Source organism: Lepidochelys olivacea (genome assembly GCF_965140295.1).
Source record: "Lepidochelys olivacea isolate rLepOli2 genome assembly, chromosome: 18".
In the NCBI taxonomy this organism is placed as follows: domain Eukaryota; kingdom Metazoa; phylum Chordata; order Testudines; family Cheloniidae; genus Lepidochelys; species Lepidochelys olivacea.
The window spans coordinates 29176187-29197197 of NC_140428.1; the positions used below are offsets into that span (position 1 = coordinate 29176187).

Below are 21011 nucleotides of genomic sequence, written 5' to 3' on the forward strand. Positions count from 1 at the left end.
GCAGGCAACGGTCCCTGCACACTCAACGCCCAACATCTGACTATTGCAGTTTCCCATCCTGGGGCAACGCTGTAAGTGACACGAGGTGGGCTCTCGGCTCACAAGTAGTTGATTGTGTACAGCATTCAGCAGCACTACAAGGGAGCTTGGCAGGGGATTTATACGGGAGCTGCTGACACTGAACTGAATCCGCTGCTACCCCAGATTGCTTTCAGGTTCCAGGGAGAACATGCAACTCAAAGCTCCCGGCAGATGGAGTGTCTGAGAGCTGGAAGGCCAGTGGCTGGCCGTGTCGTGCTCCTCGCTGAGAGGGTAAAATTAGCAGCCTGGCTGACGTTCCCTGTCTGGAACACCATTTGTTTCCAAGGTAAGTACCGTAAAGGCAGTCTGTGGTCTCAGCAGCCCCAGATCCCCAGCCAATGGCCTGGCTTTATGCTTTCAACTAAATGGCTAATTTATAAAAAGTCAGCAGCTAGCTGTTAAATGGCTTCTGGCCAGTCAGCTTTACTCCCCAACTTTACTAGTATAGTGAGACTTAAAAGAGCCAAAATGAAAGTGCAGGAACTGATGTCTGCCCCTCGTTGTGGAGAGTACAGACAGACACAGCCTAGGCTACACTGGGGACAACACTACAGACCATACAGCCGTTAAAAATCTCTCCCCTTGTCACTTGCAAAACCTACCCCAAGGTGGAAAATGCCCATTCCCTGTGTACGAGCTGAATGCCCAGCAGGACATTTCCAGAGAGCAGGTATCTAGGGGCAGGGAATACTTTCAGACACAAGAGCATGTGCCTGTTGCCCAAAGCCCTCTAGACCCAGATGCAACAATTAAAACCAGCTCGCCAAAGTGTCTGCCTAAGAAACTCCCCAGACTCACAACTCTCACTGCCAAGAGCACAGAGTGGCGTCCCACAAGTACTAACCCCAGGCACTGGAAATGCTGCCATGCACCCATTCTAGCCAACAAACAGAACCTTCCGTCCCGATACCCAGAGCACTTCAGGATGCCCAGCTACTTAGATAGTGTCTTGCCCCAAGGAGCTCATCTCCTCTTTAGTGGCCAGTCCCAAGAGAGAAGAGATGGCTGAAAAAAAATGGGAAAAACACTGCCAAAAAAATTCCAAATTGTTTCTGGTTTGCAGAGGTAAAGTGGACGCATTTTTCACAATATTGTAACTGAATTTTTTATTGAAAGTTTTTGACATTGTAATTGAAATTTTTCTTTATCCATAAGCATATGGTTTCAGTAAATGAAACATTTCCACAATAACTTGAATAAAACGGTTGATTAAAAAAATGCAGAAAATTGTATGAAAAGCAATAATGTCAACAATTTGTTGTGCTAGGTTTTGCTTTAGAAAAGAGCCCATCTTTGGACAAAAAAAGTGTGTGAAAACACACACACACAGTGCTTGTCCTCCACAGATCTCACAAACACACACGGCTTGTCCTCCACAGATCTCAGAGCAGCGCAAGGGTGAGGAAGATGGGTATCACTATCAGCATTTTGCAGATTGGGAAGGTGATTTGCCCAGGGTCACACAACAAGTTAGTAGCTGAGCCAGGATTACGTCAGGGTCTTCAGACCCCCAGCCAAGATGTCTGCACTGCCTCTCTCTGTTTTATTCTGATTGCTAACCCCAGACGGGGTTCCCTGCTGCAGGCAAACTGGAGAGCACATATGAAAAAGCCAACCTGGCCCTGCTCACATGTGGATGCTGTGCCAGTGGCCCATACCAGAATACTACACCAGTTTTATGGTTTGAGGCAGTTTCTCTCTCATTGCAGCGGGGGCCCCAGGAGCAGAGAGAGAGAGTCCAGCTGTTGCCAGACACTCAGGCTGGGCTGAAGCAAGCCGTGTGACCTCAGGGTACTTGTCTCATGCACCTGCTCCACCCCATTCTCCCGCACACGCTGCCATGGCAGAGAGACATGTGTCACATGAGTCAGCATCAGACAGCTGCCAGGGAGACGTGGGTCTCCGCAGGTAAGTACAGCAGCAGATACCCTGGAGCTACTGTATTTTCCACTTTCTCTAGGATCCCTGGCTCTGCACTTAGACCCAGCTACTCACATGGGGTCAAACAGCTCCATCACCAATTTTAGAGAAGGCACCTTAAAAGCGAAAGCAAAAGGAAAATGACAGCCGGCCCCGGTGCGAACATTCTGTGGGCCCCTCTGGCTCCAGCCAGAGAGGATCCTCAGACAAGGAGCCAAAGAAACTCAATAGCCCATTTGAAATGACTCATTTGCCAGCTGCCAGTGCCCGGCTCCTGTGACTGTCTGGAAACGCGATTCTGTTGGCAAGGGCCACAAGGAAGAACAAAGTGACATAATGGGGCTCACATAAAACTCACTGACATCTTGGTTTGCAAGGCAGGGAGAGGGGGTGGGAAAGGGTGGTAAGTGCTGTCTCCCCAGACTCCTCTTTGCACTCACTGGCTATAGAGACAGACACTTCCCTCTGTCACGCTGCCAAGAACACTTAAGCTCCGTAAGAAGCCACTGAATGATCTGGCAGCCCTAAATCTCCGTGGAGAAACCTCTTCCTGATAAGATGGCTGGGCTTTGCTAGCTCCTGGGAGCCATTCATCCAGACGGAACTGGCGGTGTCGTCACCATTTCTGGGAATGGGAAAGCCGGCCACACGCATAGGTGCCCACCTCAATCCAAATGCTTGTGTGGCCTGTGACTCCACCCTCAGCCCACCTCGCCCAGGAGGGGCAGAAACAGCTCTTATGCTGGGGCGGGGAGATGAGGCCAGATAGCCAGCTGTGTCTTTAGCACCCACTTTAATAGTTATGGAGCATCAAGGCAGCTCTGAGCTAGAAATATTCCCTGCCTCCCAGGGAACCCTCCCGAATCCCCAATAAAACCCCCCAACACACCCACCCACACACCCCAGCCATAGTACCTTGAGAGCCCGCCTCTTGTCAATGCAGTCAGGGTTTTGGCAGCGCAGAACCTTGTCCTCTGTTAGAGTCCGATCATCTGGAGAAGAAGGAGGAGGAAGTTAGCCATCACAGAGCGGGGTGGAAGGGACAGCCAATGGGCAGTGCTGTGCAGTCATTCCCAGTCTGGATTAGAGCTGGTGACCCCCAAGGTCACGGTCCCTGGAGCCAGCCAGCCCCAAGGGTCACACTGCTCCCCTGTGGACAGCAGATCTCTGCTGGAGAGAGACTGTGCTGTGAAGCCCAGCTCCCGTGGCTCTGTGCTGCAGTGACTAGGCAGAATGGCTTTAAACATAGGCCGAGGTTAGACCACCGTTTGCAAACTAGTTCCAGCAGAGCCTGGCTCCGTTCATTGTGGCCAAACGCAGCGACCCACGCCCTCGGCAGTGCGGGCGCCCACACTGGGTGCAGTCCTGGGGGGAGTGCTTCACACAATGGAGCTAGAGCCCAGCATGGGAAGCACCTTATGCTTCTCGTTGGTCACTGCTCAGAACTGGGAGGAAGGGAGCAGAAACCCACAGGGAACGTTGTCGGAAGAGCGGAGCTGCAGCAGCAAACCTCCCTGAACTGGCTGACTGGAACAACATGTAACAGTTACACACCCACACGCTTCCTAAGGGCCCACGGCCAGAGGCACCCACACTCGTGGGCACATTAGAAAGTGTAGGCTTACGCCATTTATTTTCAAGAGGGAGGGGGTGGGGGCAGCTGAAGGAAGGGGGAGAAAAGGAACCAAACGCACGAGTACACCTGCCGGGGAGCTCTGTTCCTCATCACCAAGCAGTTTGCAAAGTGGGGCAGGAGCAATGGAAACTATTATCCTGCCTTATGAAGTGCCACTTCCCAACCCGATAAATGACACTGGAGACCCTCCAGAAACTTGAAACAACTCAGTCGGCTGCTCCTGTATTCGGAGCTCAACGTAAGGATTCTGAGCTGCCTTTAGCTACTGAGGTGGACCAGAAAGTGTCCACAAAGCACAAGTGATCCCCAAACCTGGACAGTTATAACTTCAGGGATAGATTTGTGCTAGTGGGACTGAGCCTGACTTCCAGCAGGGAGCCGACAGGATGGGAGTTCTCAGCTAACTAGGTATAACTGCAGCCTGTGCCTTCCCAAACCTTCATCTCTGTCCATCACTGTAGCACAGGGTACTTTCATACCACCCAATACCCAGAAGTGAGCCCAGATTGCAGCTCCTGGACTGTGCTCCAAAGGCAACTGTTGTCAATGCAGTAACTGGGGAAAAACAACCCTCCCCAAATTCATAGGGCAGAGATTAATCCATCTTTCGCTCTGAGCCTCCAAGATTGGCAACATGCAGAAAATTGAAGCCAAGTGGCAAAATTTGATCAACACGGCAATGGGCTGACAAGCTGCACCAGGTTGGTCCCTCTGCGGCGCTCTTTGGTACTGGAGCATGATCCATCTTATAACCCTCAGAATTCATTGCTGACTGACTTCAGAGACTTTACTGGCTACAACACTAAGCCCCTGATTATACAGAGACAAGATACCATAAACAAAGAGTGTTTAAAAGGCCATTATCCTCGGTCCACAGGCAGCGTCAGGCCAAGCAGCCGATTACGTCTGCTGCTGTTTTGCAAGGACTGACACGCCACAGCTCCTCTCCACTTAGAGCACTGACCGTGGCCAAACGGGCTCCCATTTAAGGAGTGAGATGAAGTATTGACGCCTTCTCCTTTTAGCCCCATCTCTGGGCTTAGTGCTCCGTTCACCTACTCCGCAGTGCGAGGCCTAGCCCCCAACATTCTCCTCACGCCCCACAATCTCCCCTGCCAGCGGCTTCGCAACCAGCTTTCCCGCTCCGAATTCCGTTCTAGGTGGAGGTTGTATCCAAGTGGCAGGCTGGGAGCTAAGGAGCAGTGAGTGCCCTTTTCCAAGGGAAAGTGGGTATCTTGACCAGCAACTTCAAGAAGGGCGAAGGGGGCCCTATGCTTGTGTCTTCAGGAAAGCCTCTGCATTTGGTCTATCGTCTCTTTCTGCACATTGTCACTAATCTCTACACAGGTTTCAGAGTCACTAATCTCTACACAGCCACTCATCTTTGCTTGGGGTTTGTGCTCTGCCCTCTGCCTCGGTTAGCCTAGTCCTTCTGCTCTGCCACCAACATCTACTGTCAGACGTGCCTGCCCTCTCACTCGGGTTTGCTGCCGAGCCAGGCAGGGGTTGCGTCCCTGACACCTGCCTCAAGAGGACGGTTTCTGTGCACTGGGGTGGGCAGAGACCTCATCCTTACTGTGCTCTGGTTCATTTCAATGCGTGTCTCTGCTCCCCCCACACCCCAGCTGCAGAGTCCCCTGTAGAAATCTGATCTTGCTGAAGGGTGTAGACCAGCAGGTAGATCCCGAGGTCAGAGGCCTTAGAAACACCCTAGGCAGATCTCTGTCCCTGCCAGTCCGTTAGGTGGTAAGGATGATGGTCGCACAGCCAGGTGCTCCAGCTCTGTTCCAGATCTACCCCTTCCCCCAGTTACCCCTTCTGCTCTCCCAGAGCAGGGAGGGCTGGCGTCCGTGCGGGAGCAGAGACAGCCCAGCGAGATCGCAGCAGCAGTCAGGGTGCCCGGCACAGCTGCGGACTGGTCAGGGCTAGGACTGAGGCACATGCGTAAAGCTTCATGGGACTCAAAAGGCCGCTCTGACCAATGAAGCGCGCTAGGTCCATCAACTCCTGGGAGTGTGGGGGAGTCTGAGTTTGTGCTCAACTCCCCAGAACACACCAAGGGGCTAAGCAGCAGCACTGACCCCTCCAAGCTGCAGCCTGGCGCTGTGCCAGGAAAGGTGCCACCTTACAGCTGCTGGTCAGTGGTTAACGATGCTCCACTGTCCAGAGCAGGTCACCCCACTGGCGCGCCTGGCAGAAGTCACAGAGCTTCGCTATAACCCACTCCAAGAATGCCACGGGCTACCTATGCAATGACACTGCCAGCTCAGCCCCGGCGCAGTGCGCAGCCCAGACCCGGGAGCTCACTCAACCCCGCACCCTGGGACCAGGGCAAGGAGATTCCAAACACACAACAACACGACCACCTCTCAGCGAGCAGCCTTTGCTGCTGGAAACCGCCCAGGGCAGCAGCGTGTCTTGGACTACACAGGATTGGTCTCCTGTAGGACAGACAGACGCACTGGGCATTTGTGACTGTCAGACATTTTCAAGTAATGACCATTCTTTACAGATCCTCCACAGAGATTTGTCCTCTGAGATTCAAATCCTGGATTATTACCCATGGCTAGTACCCAACTCATCCTTCGGACGCTCGTTTAGAGAGCAAACACACTCTGCTTTTAGGCATAATGAATCTTTACAGATAAATCAGACGGGGATGGAACCCAAGCGTAGGGTCCAGGGAAGGGTCCCCGGAAATTTTATCTGATACCATCTAGGCAGGTCTTGTGCTAAAAGCAACTCCCTGCTGCTGTACTGGTCCTGGGCCCCAGTTAGAGAAGGGCTGCAGGGAAGTACAGGCAGGCAGGCATTTCGGTCACTCACCAAGACAAAAAAGAAACCCTCCTTTCACAAACCTTTTCCAGAAGGCGCTCCAAGCTCCAGGAGGCTGCAGCTCCCCTGTGAAGCACCCCCATAGCAATGAGATCATTGGGTGGGTTTACGAAGCCGGCAGAGAGAGACTTTTTTCAAAACTGTTTTGGGGACTCGGTACTGTGCCCTGAGTTTCTCCAGTTGCGTCCCTTTCCCACAGAACCTCCCTCAGTGGAGGCTTTGCAGGGAATAAGGCAGTAGCAGCTTCTTATTCAGCGTGGTTTGCAGTTTGTATTGTTATACAAACGTGGCAGAGGCAGCCAAGTGTCAGCCCCAGCAGCGAGGGCAGATCCTGTCTCCTCCTCGGGAGGAGAGCTGCCACTATTCTGTTTCCAGCCCTGAGGAAGAGCCCAGCACTCACCCACTCATGAAGGAAGCCGTAGGGATGGGGTCTTTCCTGCTCCATTTGATCCAGGGCACTGAGTAGGAGCTGCAAAGGAGCAGGAGGAGAGTTTCCAAGCCGAACACGTCAGGAAGGAGGAAGCAGAGCTGGGAGATGCAGACACAACAGTGCACTGAGGAAATGTGTTTATCTCAGACTGCGCCTGGGAACACAAGAACTAAGCAGCAGGAACTGAGCCACGGCTCCCCGTGCAGCTCTGCTGGGTGACAGACCTGGGGAGGAAGGCAGCAAAGGGAGGTTGTGACCTCAGAGGAGACACCAAGCTCAGGCAGCTCCAAAAGGAGCCACAGAGGCATGCGTCAGAGAGGGAGAACAATGGCCAGGCTTTACTATTACTAACAATACGTTAAGTCCCACCTACAAGCTCCATGATCACAAGCCACAAATAAAGCCAGTCCCTGCCCCAAGGCGCTTACAGTCCCCGCTCCGATCCTGCAAACACGTCCACAGGGGAGTAAGGTGGTGCACACAGTCACCCCATGGAGCCCAGTGGGACTGCTCAAATGCATCCAGCTTTGCTAGGTCTGGGACTAGAAGACAGGCCTAGAGGAGACAAGCCCCCCTGGGAGAGGCAGGGGAGGGCGGGGGCAGTTGGTCAAGGCAGCAGTCTGTGGAAGATGAATGGGAAACCCTTATTTATCGCAGACAGAGACGGGTGTCTGGGAATGCAATGCTGGGCACTCTCCTGCCACCTCTGCCTCAGCGCTGGGGACCTGCCCGAGGAAGTGATGGGGGTTACGGGCGGGAGAGAAAGAGTATCCAGGAGACACAGCTCAGGGGCTGGAACTGCTCCCGCCTGGGGATGGGAACACTGGACTTTTCTCGAAGAGCAGCAAGATACTGAAGACCATTTCTCCCCGAGGAACAAGGTCGCGAAGGAGTCAGCTGTTAGAGACAGTAAAGCTGGTGACAGCAGGGCTTGCCCACCCTGGGCCCACAGCAAGACTGAGCATGAAGCTAGACCTATATTAAATCCTACTTCCAGTCAGGGCTCCTGGGCACCAGGGTCACAAGTGGGAAGGACCAGATCTTCCTCCCCAGACCCAGTGCTAGGCTCAGGTGAGCTGCTCCCATTTAGCTGGCCAGCCCCATCCAGCTATGTCCTGTATCAGCAACGCATAGAGCCTCCCTGCAGAGACCAGACCTTCCTGCCAGGAGCACCAGGAAGCGGGATTCCCATGGAACAGGTGGAGGTATTGGTCCAGACAGCAGGACAGCCAGCTGGCATCACGGCAGAACCCGAGCAGCGGGCCCTCCCCCCCCGTCAGCACCAGTCACGGACCACGAGAGCAGCAGCATAGTTTCTGGGCTGGCTTTTGCCACCTGCTTCAAAGAAGCGGCCAGGCGAGTGCCCCCAGCTGTTTGACAGGGACTCACACACCCCTCAGGCTTTGCACACCAAACCCCTGGTGCTCCCCCGGGGGAGACAGGAAGCTCATTGCACTGCAAATCCCTGATCAGCTCCTTGTAAGCTGCCTTCTACAAGGATTCCACTTTCCCAGCTCACACAGGGTGCCTGAGCACCAGCTGCCCGAACGCATGGCCTGATGCTCTAGGGTTGCACCATCCCCCTGGGATGCCGCAGCCCCCGCACCGGCCTGCCCCCCACACAGCGGAAGCTGCCCCGTGGTTTCGTCCTCCCATTTCGCCCCAAGCAAATGGAATGCTTAATACAAGCCCGCTTGACGCGGCTGAGTCGCAGCCTGCAGGCGCGTTCCTCGGCTGAGGCTGTGCAGTGCCTGGCGCCTCACCCACCGTCCCTGGCGCCTGCCCACATTGCGCCCGGCTCCAGCTAGTGCCATCAGCAGCGCCCTCAGCGCTTCGCCTTTGCAAAGGCTCCAGCCTCTCCGTGGCGAGACTGGCCGCTCAGGCAACTGGCGGAGTGAGCACCGTTCCGCTGCAGAGTGCCAGGGGCTAGCCGGGCTGCGTGGTGCTCAGCACAGCCCCCGAGTTCCTCATTTCAGACAGGCCAGCACTTCCGTGCTGAGAGCAGAGCTATCCGTTTTATTCTCCTGGACGAACAGGCCCCAGCCCCTCCGCTAAAGGGCCATCTCACTGGCACCTGCTGCCTTCCCTTCTCCCCAGGACAGCACATGGGAAAACCAAGCCTCATCCGAGCTCCCAGACTCAGGCTGGCGTGCGAGGAAGGATGCCACAGAACCACACCCCGCTCTGGAAAGCCATGTCACCCTCCCACTGCTGCTGCACAGACAGCCTGTGTTTAGCTGCCACACGGCGAGGCTGAGGTAGGGAGAGGGATGGTTAAATCACTCTCAGACCTGGGGGCAGGGCCTATGCCTGGTCACTGGGACCATAACACTGCAAAGCCCTAGGAAATATCCCCTTGGCCACTGGGAAATGGACTGGAGGGGCCCTTCCCATCCCTGACATCTCTGGCTCTCCGCAGAGAGTCCTGTGTGAATGCACCAGGGTGGCTCTTCTCAGCCAAACTCCACAGCTAGGCACTGCTGGCTCAGGGCTCAGTGAGCAGACAGCACTGCCCCCGAGGCATGTGGATGTGTTTGAGAGGGGCACGTGGCCTTAGCTGGAGTTGCGTGTCTCCTTCCCTAGCACAGCCCAGCACCTTCTGTTTCTCACCCGGTGCGTGCGGGAGGTCACAGAGTTTCAGTTATCAGGCAGCAGGACCTTTGGGGCAGACAGAATTACCCTGAGGTGTGAACGAAGTGCTGGAGGTTGCGACAATGCCAGTCTGGGGGAGATGCGCTGTGTTGGATGCCGCTCCCCCTCCTTGCCCAGCGTGGACTGGGGAAGGCAGCCAGAGGCAAGGAGCCTTCAGACAGGAGAATTATTCAAATCCATCCAGGTAATCTGTCCTTCCCCTGGTCCAACCTACCGAGCTGCTGCATCCACTGAAACCCACTAAACCCGCCCCTGATACAACTCAGCTTCCGAGCTGTGCAGTGAGTGGCTCCTGGGAACTGGGGGCTCTTTTAGTCTGGTTTTGTATTTTAGGGTCACCTGTAGGTGCCTGATTCTTCAGTTGAGGAGAGTTTCTTCAAAAATATGACTCTGCATAGGGATGTGGCAGCCAGTGGCTCTTCGCTGGTTAGCTGGATCTGGGTTTGTATCTTCCAGAGACCACTAGCCTCCTGGGCACTCTGCCTAGATGTCCAGGCTCCGTTTGGCTGAGAGAAAGGCCAGACGCTTCCTTTGAAAGCACGTTACACAGAACAGAGAGAAAGAGGGTCCATGTAACTCCCAAGGGAGCGGTAGGGCCTCCATTCGCGTGCAATTTATCCTGTTTATGAGAGTTTTATATACACATGTGCATGGATAATCATCATAGAAACAAACAATATGGGAACAGTAGGAACAGATCTAAAGGGACTCTCTGAAATGGAAAGAATGGCAGTAAAGGAGAAGGGAAAGGAAACGGCTGTCTGGAATCTGGTATATCTGTTATACAGTCCTAGACTATAATGAGTATTTGCATGGCTCTTCCTCATATGCATCATTTCTAAAAACTCCTCCCAGGTCTCCTGGACCTTTGTCAACTCATCAGCCCACAAGCATCTCACCACCTCAAAAGCAGCAAGATTTCCTGCGCACTGAAACTAAGCTTTGAATATCAGCGGAGTCAGACTGCAATTTACAATACAGACTAACAACCAGAGTGACTGGAATTGGAATTCATGCTGTATTTCCATTAATCCTTTAGAGGCTGCAGAGTCGAGAGATTGGCATGCTAAGGATTCATTTGCTGGCAGTCTGGGGAAAGCCAGTGATTTAAGGGTTAAGCCAGCAGTCTAAATCTAAGGTTTTTCTACAGAAGGTTTAAGTTGAGGTTTAAGAATTCTAAGAGGATGTTATCAAATGTTGATCTAATTATTCCATGGGGGAAGCCAGTCCCAGAACGGTAACATGGACTCAAAGGGAATCCACCTCCTGTAGAGACAGTCCCACAAGGTCTCTCTCCAGCTTGTGGCAAACCCAGAGGTTGTGCAACTAGAAGAGGGGCATTAAGGAACACTGAGTGTCTTCTGGGTGAACCTCCCCAGGGAGAGCAGTACCAGCTCGCATGCAGAACTGCCCAGGGTTCGTACATGGCAGGGTTCCAAAACCCAGACATCAGCTCCCTGCTCCTCTCCCACCCCTGGGCCCTGCCAACAAGACAAACAAATACGTTTCTTCTCCTCTCAAGCTGATGGTGGAGGAAATATCTGACTGCAGGCTGAAAAACTGTTTTTCAAACATTTTGAAGTAAGAGGCCGAGAGGAGCAGAGCAGAGAAGTCCTTTCCAACTCCCAGGGGGAACTGCTGGCACGGAGCTCGGTGAGCCGCAGTGCGTCGGAGCACACAGGGCTGCTGTTTGTACAGATGGCAGCGCTGCTGCGTTCAGGGCAGGTTTGTATTTAGCCCCTAACCAAGTGCATTACAGCCTCTCTCTTCCTGACAGCTTCACACGGGGTACATGCAACTTGACCGTAGCTTGGATTTCCCTTTGACCTGCCGCTCTGGGCCCCAGCTCCAAAAATGTCCAATAATCTCAAACACGGCAATGGGCCAAAGCTGCAAAGCTTCCCGAGCACGGAGATTTTATCAATGGGTCGCAGAGCAGTGGGAACCACAGCTCAGTACAGAGAATCTGTATTTACTCACAGGTTAAGGAACACAAAGGAGCCCAGAGAGAACGAGACATGGACATCCTTACTGCAAAGGGACGTGGCCAGTCAGCCGTGGTCAAACGTGGCTCAGGCTGCAATGTGAAAGTGGACGCAGTGCCAGCATCCTTGCCAAGTTCCAGCTCAGGTGATTACATCCTGCTGACCTAAATCCCTTTTCACTTCTACTGGATGCAGGAGTCTTCACTGCCTGTCATGAACCATCACACAGTGATGTTGTGCACCGTCAAACAGCTTCTGTGTTACGCCACAGAGGTGACTTTAATTCAGTGGCATATCCCTTACCTACCTTGCTGGGAGGCTCAGCTCATCAGGGTTTGTAAAGAGCTGTGAGATCCTCAGGTGAAAAGCACTAAAGACAAAGGCTTATCAATGAAGCTGTCCCACTAACAGCAACAAGCTCTCCATATAAATCCACTTGTGCCGGGCAATACACGAAGCTGGCTCTGCAAAGGGGAGCAGGTCTCCATGGGTCTACTCTGTCCCCTTTCCCCCAGCTCCAGGCTTTGAGACGTCCACCCCCACACCACATCTCTGCCCTTCACTGGGAGAAATGCTACTTCCAAAGACATTCAGTCTGGGTTACACTCACTCGCCCACATGTCACTTGGAAAACGACAGGGAAGAATGGCCCATAACAATGGGCCTCTAACCAAACCCTCGATGAACACCCTCCATAACCAGAAGCTTTGCTCCAATTCATCATCTCATGGGACCCCTGAATGCACAGGAGACTCATTGTAATCAGACTGTCACCACCTCGATGAATCTCTCGCTATCTCCCAGCAAAGGGCTGCTGGAACCACCTAGGCACATGCTGTCATTTCTGGCCAGGGCAGAGAAACCAATCCTGAGGCTGCAGCTGCCCCGTCTGAGACCCCAGACAGCTGGTCTCCAGGAGAGACGGGGTGAAGAAGTGGAAGCGACTGATTGGTTTCAGCTACTAGTGAGGCGGTCCAGCATCTGCGACTAGGGAAGGTGAGGTGAAGAGCCAGGCTGCTGGAAGGGAGTTGAGCCTGGCAGAGACAGGCAAAGCAGAACAACAGAGGCCAGAAGAGGCCCCAGAGCTGCGTCAGCCAGGCCAGGAGCAGACGGAGAGAGGAGTAAGCACTGGGACAGCGACAGAGTTGCGGAAAGCGCTTTGCTCATTACCAAAGGCTCTGGTGGATCTCACAGGTTTCCCCTATGTCCCAGGACAGAATCCCCTCCTGCCAGAGGACTAAGTGTGTTCAGGGGAGGCAGCACCCCTAAAATTTCCATGTTCAGCTCAGATACACAAAGCCAGCACCGACCCATTCAGAACGGGGCTTTCCTGAGGGTCCTCTTGACTTTATCACCCTGTATTCTATGGCCCCAGTGGTGTGCTGGGCAGATGCAAAATAACACAGCCCCAGCTGCCAACAGTGAACGATCTAAACTCAGACGGGATGAAGAGGAGGGAGCGAGAGATGGGGAGGGAGGTGAGATCATCGCAGCGTTACTCAGATGGAAGCAAAACATGGAAAAAGTTAAAGTTAAGAACTGTAAAAATAATAACTCCTGCCCCTTGTTGTGGGCACCGCACAAAGAGTGACCATCTGTGAGACTTAACAAGAGAGAGAGCAGGGAACCAGGCTATAAGACAGACTCATCTGGAATGACCTTCATCGAGTAGTCAATAAATACAACAGGCATTTTATATGTAGCACTTTCCATTCACAGAGCTCCATGCCCATCAGGGGGGTTAGCACCAACAGCCCATGTACAAATGGGGAAACTGAAGCCTAGAGTGACTGGCCCAAGTCACACAGGGAGTCAACTGCTGAAACGCGACTAGAACCTAGATCTCCTGAATAACAGTCCCGATTCCACTGGACTGTTCTGCTACCCCACTGGCATAATTCCTTCCAGCCCAAAGGGATCCAAGAGTTTTATACTGCTGGAAAAGGGACTGTGGTTTGTACAGTGCTTTGTGTTGCTAGGATGAAAGGCGCTCTGGCAACGCAAAGCAGATACAAACGGAGTCTCGTTACTTGGCCAGACTGGGATGTGCCTGCCCTGAATACAGCTACCAAAGCAGACGGGGTGGTGGAGCTCAGGAAATACTCGGAGGGATCTACCTGCTGCCAAAGTAATAGTTAAGTAAATAATGAAACCAGCTCCTTAAGAGGGTCAATTCACATCAGGCCTCCTTCCTTTCTCCATCTGTCCCTTTCATCTCCCTCCATCCCTCTTTCCTCCCAGCCCATGACCTTCTCCTGCCAGGAACCAGGAGCCACAGAGCAATTGCCCAAGAATAAACAACTGCTTGTGCCACTGTCTGGACAGTGGCGATTAGCTAGTAACAAGCAAGGAAGTGGGCTAGCTAACGCTCTGGGAAAACGCAGCTCTTGTGTCTGCAAGATGCAGTAGGAATCAGGGCCCCCCAGCCTCTGGTGGAAATCTCTTCAGGGAGTAGATTCCATGGGGGCTCCCAGGTAACTTGCTAGAATGCAATTCTCTTGGCCCGGTCCCCAACCCAGCCTATGGGCTGCTCAGGAGGCAGCCAGGCTTTGCTGTCACATTAGTTCTGGAGGAGGAGAAGAAAACAAGCTTTTACCCACTTAAAGCAGCTTGGGAGGAAGTCAGGAAAGATACCGGCACAAAGAGCAGAGGCCAAGCACGCTGGAGGATGCCAGCACCCAAAGGGCTAGAGAGAGGCACACAGGCACTGTCAGGAAGGAGCAGACCTGTGGCCCATCTAGCCCAGAATTCCACCTGTAAAATGGCCAACACCAGGTGCTTCAGAGGTAGGGGCAGGAAACCTCCTACTCCCTCGTAGCTAGAGATTGATTGAAGCCCTGAAGCAGGAGGTTTGATCTCTGGCAAAATTCATGCTTTCATTGACTCTGGTTATTCTCGTTATCCCTGGGCTGGCCCATCCCTGTCAGAGCCGTGGGGCAGGCGGTGAACTTCCCTAGAAGTTTAGGTCACACAGCAACTCTTGTAATCTGAACAAGTCTAGGTCATGTAGCAACATCTGTGTCCCAGGGCTGGGGCTCTCGCCTGCAACTCAGACCCATCCGGGCTACCCCCTGGGCTGTACGGCACCAGCCCACCTACCAACTCAGTAAATGCCCCAGCATTCAGGGGCCCAGATACTCTTGAGATAATGGTACAGAGCCAGCGGGAGATTTCTGGAGGAAGACTTGGAGACTTTAAGGCCAGAAGAGGCCAGTCTGGCAGGCCACAGGGTTTCATGCTGAAGGGGTTGGGGTGACCTGGCATCAGTGCCCACACACTCGGACAGGTTTCAGCGCAGCTTCAGCATTTCAGCCCTCTAGCCCGCTCTCAAAACGGCCCGCACTCTGCGAGGGCTTGGGCAGGCAAAGGACCTTTCCCTGGGCTCCATGGAGTTGGCGAGCAGGAATCAAGCCCCTGGGGGCAGCCCTGCAGCCTTGGTGGCACTGCCATCAGAGACATGGCTGTCAGCGCGCGGGACAAATGGGGTTGTCGGAGGGGGCTTCGCGTTGCCTCTGGAAGGTGCAGGGAATAAGGGAGTCAGACACTGGAGCAGAGACCCACGCACAGTTCTGATGGAAGAATTTCACCACCAGGAATAAAGCCTGGGTAACACAAAGATTCCTAAATCCACTGGCAAGCGAGCCCCAGAATGGGTTTACAATCTGCTTTAATCCAAAGCAGTTCAACTGGTCTTTAAGACAAATCCTATTGTGAAGCTTTTCTTATGCGCCATGATGTATAATTTTAAAATGGCAGCTCTGTGGTTGTTCATTCCAAATAAAGTCGTTTCAGACACTGAAGCAGGCTGCCCCTGGCTCAGCTGGTGCCCAGACACTGGCCAGAGCTGAGTGGGTCAGTGGGAGGGGCAGGGGGATGCACAATATTGCTCAGATCCTACTACCACGGATCTGCGGCGAATTAAAATGATGTGTCTGTGTAATAGCAGGTCCCTGCCACATCCTGACAGCCAGCCAGGGTACCTGTCAGCATCAGCCTTGAGGCTTATGCTAACATGGGTTTAGGGCAGGCTGGAAGAGCAGCGGCAGCTCATAACAAGCAGCTGGCAGCGCCAGCATGCTGCCCTAGCCAACCCCAGAGGACCTGAGAAGGCCAACGTCTCAGCTGCAACCCAGAGCACACCGGGATCGCTCCCCTCAATCCTGCCAAGCAGAAGGAACTGTGGCGTCTCATGGCACTGCTGCTGATGGGACAGCAGGAAAGCAGCCCGGGGGAGTTGGGGTCACTCAGTGGCCATGTGAGATGACAGGATGTGGCTGGCAGGAAAAGGAAGCCAGAGGGAGAGAGATCCCAGTGCTGACAGCCTGAATTCCATGCTCGGCAGGCTCTGCAATGAAGAGCCAGGGTTGACATAGCAAGAGCTAGAGTAGGCCAGGATTGATGGCACCGGCGGTGGGACGCAGAGGACACAGTACTGGAACAGCAAGGTGCGCCCTGGGCCAGGCTGGAGCCTGAGTAGCGCCTGCCCACACGCTGGTGGCTCAACCTGCCCAACGCTGACCGTGTTAGTGGAGGTGGAGAGGGTGCAGGCAAATCTCTCCTGCCTGCGGCAGCAGGCTCCTCAGGGCAGCGACGTCACATAACCAGCCTTCCAGGGTCAGAGGGACCCCATTCTCTGCCACAGGGCTTTGCCTCTGGCTTCCAGCAGCAGAGGATTTCAGGGGCACGCCTTATGCCAGCGTGGAGGGGAAGGCGGGCCAGTGGCGTCTCTTGGAAGGGGTCACATACTGCAGCGCCGGAAGAGCACTAGACGCTCAGACCTGTTGTCAGGCGGGCCGCATGCCAGCCACTTAGGGTTATTAGGCACAATCTTAATCTGGGCTGAGCTGATAAAGTTAAACTGCCTGCCCAGAACTAATCACCCTAAGTAACTAGCCGTGTCACCGTTACTTAGCCGGGATCACACAGAACAGCGCCGTTTAATGAGGCCTTCTGTGAACCAGGTTGCGCTGCCTGACAGGTATGGATTGGGGAGGCTCTTCCCCTTGGTCTTTCCTCCTCAGCTGCTGCCTCCGCGCGGCACTCCCTGCGCAGTGCCCACGAGTGCGTTTGCAGTGCCAGGTTTGCCGACGGTGCTCACAGAGGAAACAGTAACAATGGCAATAAGTGGCAGACCTGGGAAAAGCTAAATACAAAGTGCCTGTCTCATAGCAAGAGGGAGGGACAGGTTCTAACCTCAGTGCAGAAATGTGGACCTGATATAGCAACCGCAAAGGTGGGACCCAGTCTGACTCCCACTGAAGCCAGTGGGAGCTTTGCTGTTGACACGGAAAGGGAGCAGGATCATTTGAACATACCTAACCCCCTGGGAAACAGCGGGGAGAGGAGCCAGCAGGAAGTTCATGTGGCAGGATGAACTCTCCTATAACTCAGCCGAATGGCGCAGTGGAGAGGACTCCCCGTATATTTTGTTTAGTGGGGTGGGCGGGAGGCACCAGCCCCACACATTGGTACAGATCCCTGTTCTGTTTCAGTTGACAGGCACAAATCTGACCATTTTTCTGGGGAAAGGGCCCCCTCCAATGCTTATTCAGGCAAGTCCTGCTCCTCCAAGAGCTGGAAACCTCACACCTGTACTCCAAAAAGGTACCAGTCCCCTCCCACTTCACACATCCCATACCTGGAGACCTCTCCATCTGTGCAAGCAGCTCTCTCCTCTCTAAAGGGAAGCAGCACCCCAGAGAGGCATGGGATTAACTAGTGTCAGTTAACACTGAAGTATCTGGGGACACGGGCAGCAGTTAGGACAGCCTGAAATTCTGCAGGAATTCCGGAAGTTTGCTGGGATTTCCCCTCTTTTGCCTATGTTGCTAAAACACAAACTCCTCGTTCACCTTCATTTTCACCAATAAAACCAGGACTCTGCATGAGCCAAGAGGGAGCGGGACACAGGCCAAGACCGGGGGGAGATTTCATCAGCAGAAAAACTGCCTTTTGTCCTTTCAGAATATGCACAACTGCAACCAAAGGCGGCCACCATTCCACTCTGTATGAAGCCAGTAAAAACCCGAGACTGCAGTTTCCACTAGCAGGATCCATCCATCCCCCCCACCCCCACCCCCCTGCCTTCCAACAGCTGTGAGACTTAGATAAAATCATTCATTCATCATTCAGCCCCTGAAGTGTGAACAGACAGAGGATTTGTGGCTCCAGGGCTGTGAATCCAGCACTTGTAAATTCTCTCAAGAAAGAGAAACCTCTGGGAGCTATGCTGGGAGTTAAGGGGAAATGTAACAATGAATACTCAGGAGGGACAAGCTGTGCGCCTAAGTTCTGCAGAAGGGGTAGCCCTGCTGGCTGCACACAGCTTCAGAAATCGTTGCTAGGTATTGGTGCGGAAGAGACTTTACAGGCCTGAACCAGCCACCGATTCCAGATGGAAAATTAAAATGTATTTCTCAAAGGGAATTTGCTGCCATGACTGGGCCTTTTCCAATGGGAACAAGTAGCCCCTTCCTATGGAGGGAGCCACGCGGGAGTAACAATCATTGTCCACCTAAGCCAAAAGACTGGCATAGTCAGTAGTTAAAATGCATGAACCAAATGCCCTGCAAAAGCATAATTTTCAGGCTTGAAAGGGACAAGAAAGCTCTGAACTCTATGGTTCCTGTGAGCAAGTTTCAGCTCGTTGCTATTAGGAGCAAGTTCCTCATTTCATTGGAAGAAAATGATCCACCACCTTTGCACACCTGACTCCTTCCAGAAGTCGGTCTCTGCAGGAACAAAATCTTACCTTGGCTCTTTTCCTATTGCTGCCTCTTGGCCCCAGCAGTCAGCCAATATCCTGGGCCTTGCTGAGTTGTTTCCATTAGGAGGAGAAACAGATTATATGAGTCAGATATTTCTTTGGTGCCATCCTGTTTAGTTACAAAGCATAGACATCAAGTCCTTTTTTCCTGGACACAGTAGGAACACACGGCAGCAAGGGGTTTCCTTGCTCAGAATCCCATGCTGCCTTTCCAGCGAATACCGGGCCCAAAAGAATCCCAGCTTCCACGCTCATCACTACGACTCTACCTCATCATCTCTAGGCTTCCTAATGTGTCTGTCTCTCTTTCTATCACAGAAACAATGCCGCAGCCTCTGCACTTGCAATCAGTATCCAAGGAAACCCCTTAGCTTCTTGTTCAGGCCCTGACATGTTGGCCCATGCCTTGGGCAGTGGCTTCTATCAGTTACAAAGGGGCATTTAATTGCTCCTTCATTTAGCCTTCATCATAACATTATAAAGTTTGAGGGAATCGTTGATGCTAACGAGAGAAGAAACAAGAGAGAGACAATGTCCTCCCAAAGGACTGAGGTCTCTCCAGAGGCTGCTAGGAAAACGGAACACAAAAGAGGGTGGCTAACTCCAGGGCCAGCAGCTCAGAATTCCTCCCACTCTCTGCAAAGGGAATTGCATCTCTCCTCCAACAATTACTCCAGTGGCCCAGAGCAGATACATTTATTGAGCAGAACTGAGCTCCTAGGCAGCTTTCAGTGGGCTTGCGGAGAAGGAGCCATTGCAATCAGTGATGGCATGACTGGGAGGAGAGAAGAATGGACTCAGAACAGGCTGCTGGGACAGCCTACTAGAGTCACAGGCCACAGTCACTCCCGTGAGGGCACCGTGGGGAGTCTGTGTCACGTATGAAAATCCTTCAGCTCAGCTCCCTGGGGGTGTGGTGGTGCTGGGAGCAATCTCGTCCTCCCAGAAGGGCTTTCTGAGTAACATCACGCAGCCTGAATCCCCTGGGACCCCTGTTTGAGAGGCAAGGAGCAAGGCTATTTCTGGCCACACACAAGGACCCAGTTTGTTCAGATTTACAGAGCCTCGTACTAAGTTTCAGGAGGGATGGGAAAGCACAGTGTGTAGGAACGAGTCTGGGATGGACATGGGAGCCTAGCTCCCAGCTGGGTGCCTCAGGAGGGTCAGACTAGCATGATTACTGCTTGTCTAGAAAGGGGTGGGGTTCATAAACCTGGCTGATATCTAGTGAAAACCAAAGGCCTGCTCCCCACGAGCTGCCATGGCCACGATGAAGCAAGAGGAAACATGTCTCACAGTAACATCCTGCCCAACACCGAGGCACTTACAAATACCTGAGTCAGCTGCAGTGCGGCACAGGCTTGCAGCACTAAGTCCACAATTAGCAATAATATTACTGTGCCCGCAGGAGATAGCTGGACAGCGTGCACCTTTCCGGTTTAAAGGGCAAGCTGCCCTCTGCAGCAGTGGTTGCCAACGCACGCCTGGGGGTCCATCGACTCATCTAGAGATTTGCCTAGTTTTACAACAGGCTACATAAAAAGCATTAGCAAAGTCAGGACAATCTAAAATTTCACACAGATGACTTGTTTATACTGCTCTATATGCTATACACCGACATGTAAGTGCAATATTTATATTCCAATTGATTTATTTTATAATGACATGGTAAAAATGAAAACCTAAGTAGTTTTTCAGTAAGAGTGGGCTGTGACACTTCTGTATTTTTGGGTCAGATTTTGTAAGCAAGTAGATTTTAAGTGAGGTGAAACTCAGGAGGCATGCAAGACAAACCAGAGTCCTGAAAGGGGTACAGTCATCTGGAAAGATTGAGAGCCCCTGCTCTGCAGGACTAAGCTGGCCACACCCTGATCCCAGGCTTTTGCCCAGCCAAGGCCTGCTTCTAGGACTCCAGAGTCCTGTGTCCATTTTGTCGCAGTGGGAAGAGCTTGTTTACGGTTTCCAGCCTGGGGCAGCAGGGTAACATCACAGACTTGAGTCAGGAGACCAGATGTTCCGATTTTATAGGGACAGTCCCGATGTTTGGGTCTTTTTCTTATAGAGGCTCCTATTACCTCCCAACCCCAGTCCTGATTTTTCATACTTGCTGTCTGGTCACCCTAGAGCCGAGGATGGGTCCCGATTCCAACGAGAAACCGTAGAACTGGAATTAATTTGCAAACTGGACTCCATCAGATTAGGCCTGAATAAAGACTGGGAATGGATGGGTCACTACAAAAAGTAATTTTCCCTCCCTTGGTATTCACCCCTTTTTGTCAACTGTTGAGAATAGGCCACTTCCACCTTAATTGAATTGGCTTGTTAGCACTGACCCCCCCCACTTGGCAAGGCTTCAGAGTAACAGCCGTGTTAGTCTGTATTCGCAAAAAGAAAAGGAGGACTTGTGGCACCTTAGAGACTAACCAATTTATTAGAGCATAAGCTTTCGTGAGCTACAGCTCACTTCATCGGATGCATAAAGTGGAAAATACAGTGAGGATGTTTCTTGGCAAGGCGACGCCCATCTTTTCATGTGCTATAATATATATTCTGCTTACTGTATTTTCCACTCCATACATCTGATGATATATTATAGAATATATATTATTTTAGCCCACGAAAGCTTATGCCCAAATAAATTTGTTAGTCTCTAAGGTGCCACAAGGACTCGTCATTGTTTTTGCTGATACAGACTAACACAGCTTC

General features: G+C 52.6%; 1 protein-coding gene across 2 annotated transcripts in view; it reads right to left on the bottom strand.

The window, feature by feature from the left end:
* PLEKHG5 (pleckstrin homology and RhoGEF domain containing G5) overlaps nucleotides 1-21011 on the bottom strand; it is a 119019-nt gene that overhangs the window by 66035 nt on the left and 31973 nt on the right. The window contains exons 1-2 of one of the 2 annotated variants that reach the window (XM_084652106.1): nucleotides 6873-6979; nucleotides 2917-2993 (exon numbers count right to left, since the gene is read on the bottom strand). Coding sequence is in view for 1 of the 2 variants with exons in the window: in XM_084652103.1 (XP_084508229.1) it covers nucleotides 2917-2993 (77 nt within the window). In the remaining variant the exon portion in view is untranslated. Of the gene's footprint in view, nucleotides 1-2916; nucleotides 2994-6872; nucleotides 6980-21011 lie in introns of those variants that run through there. The other variant, XM_084652103.1, reaches the window with a different exon arrangement.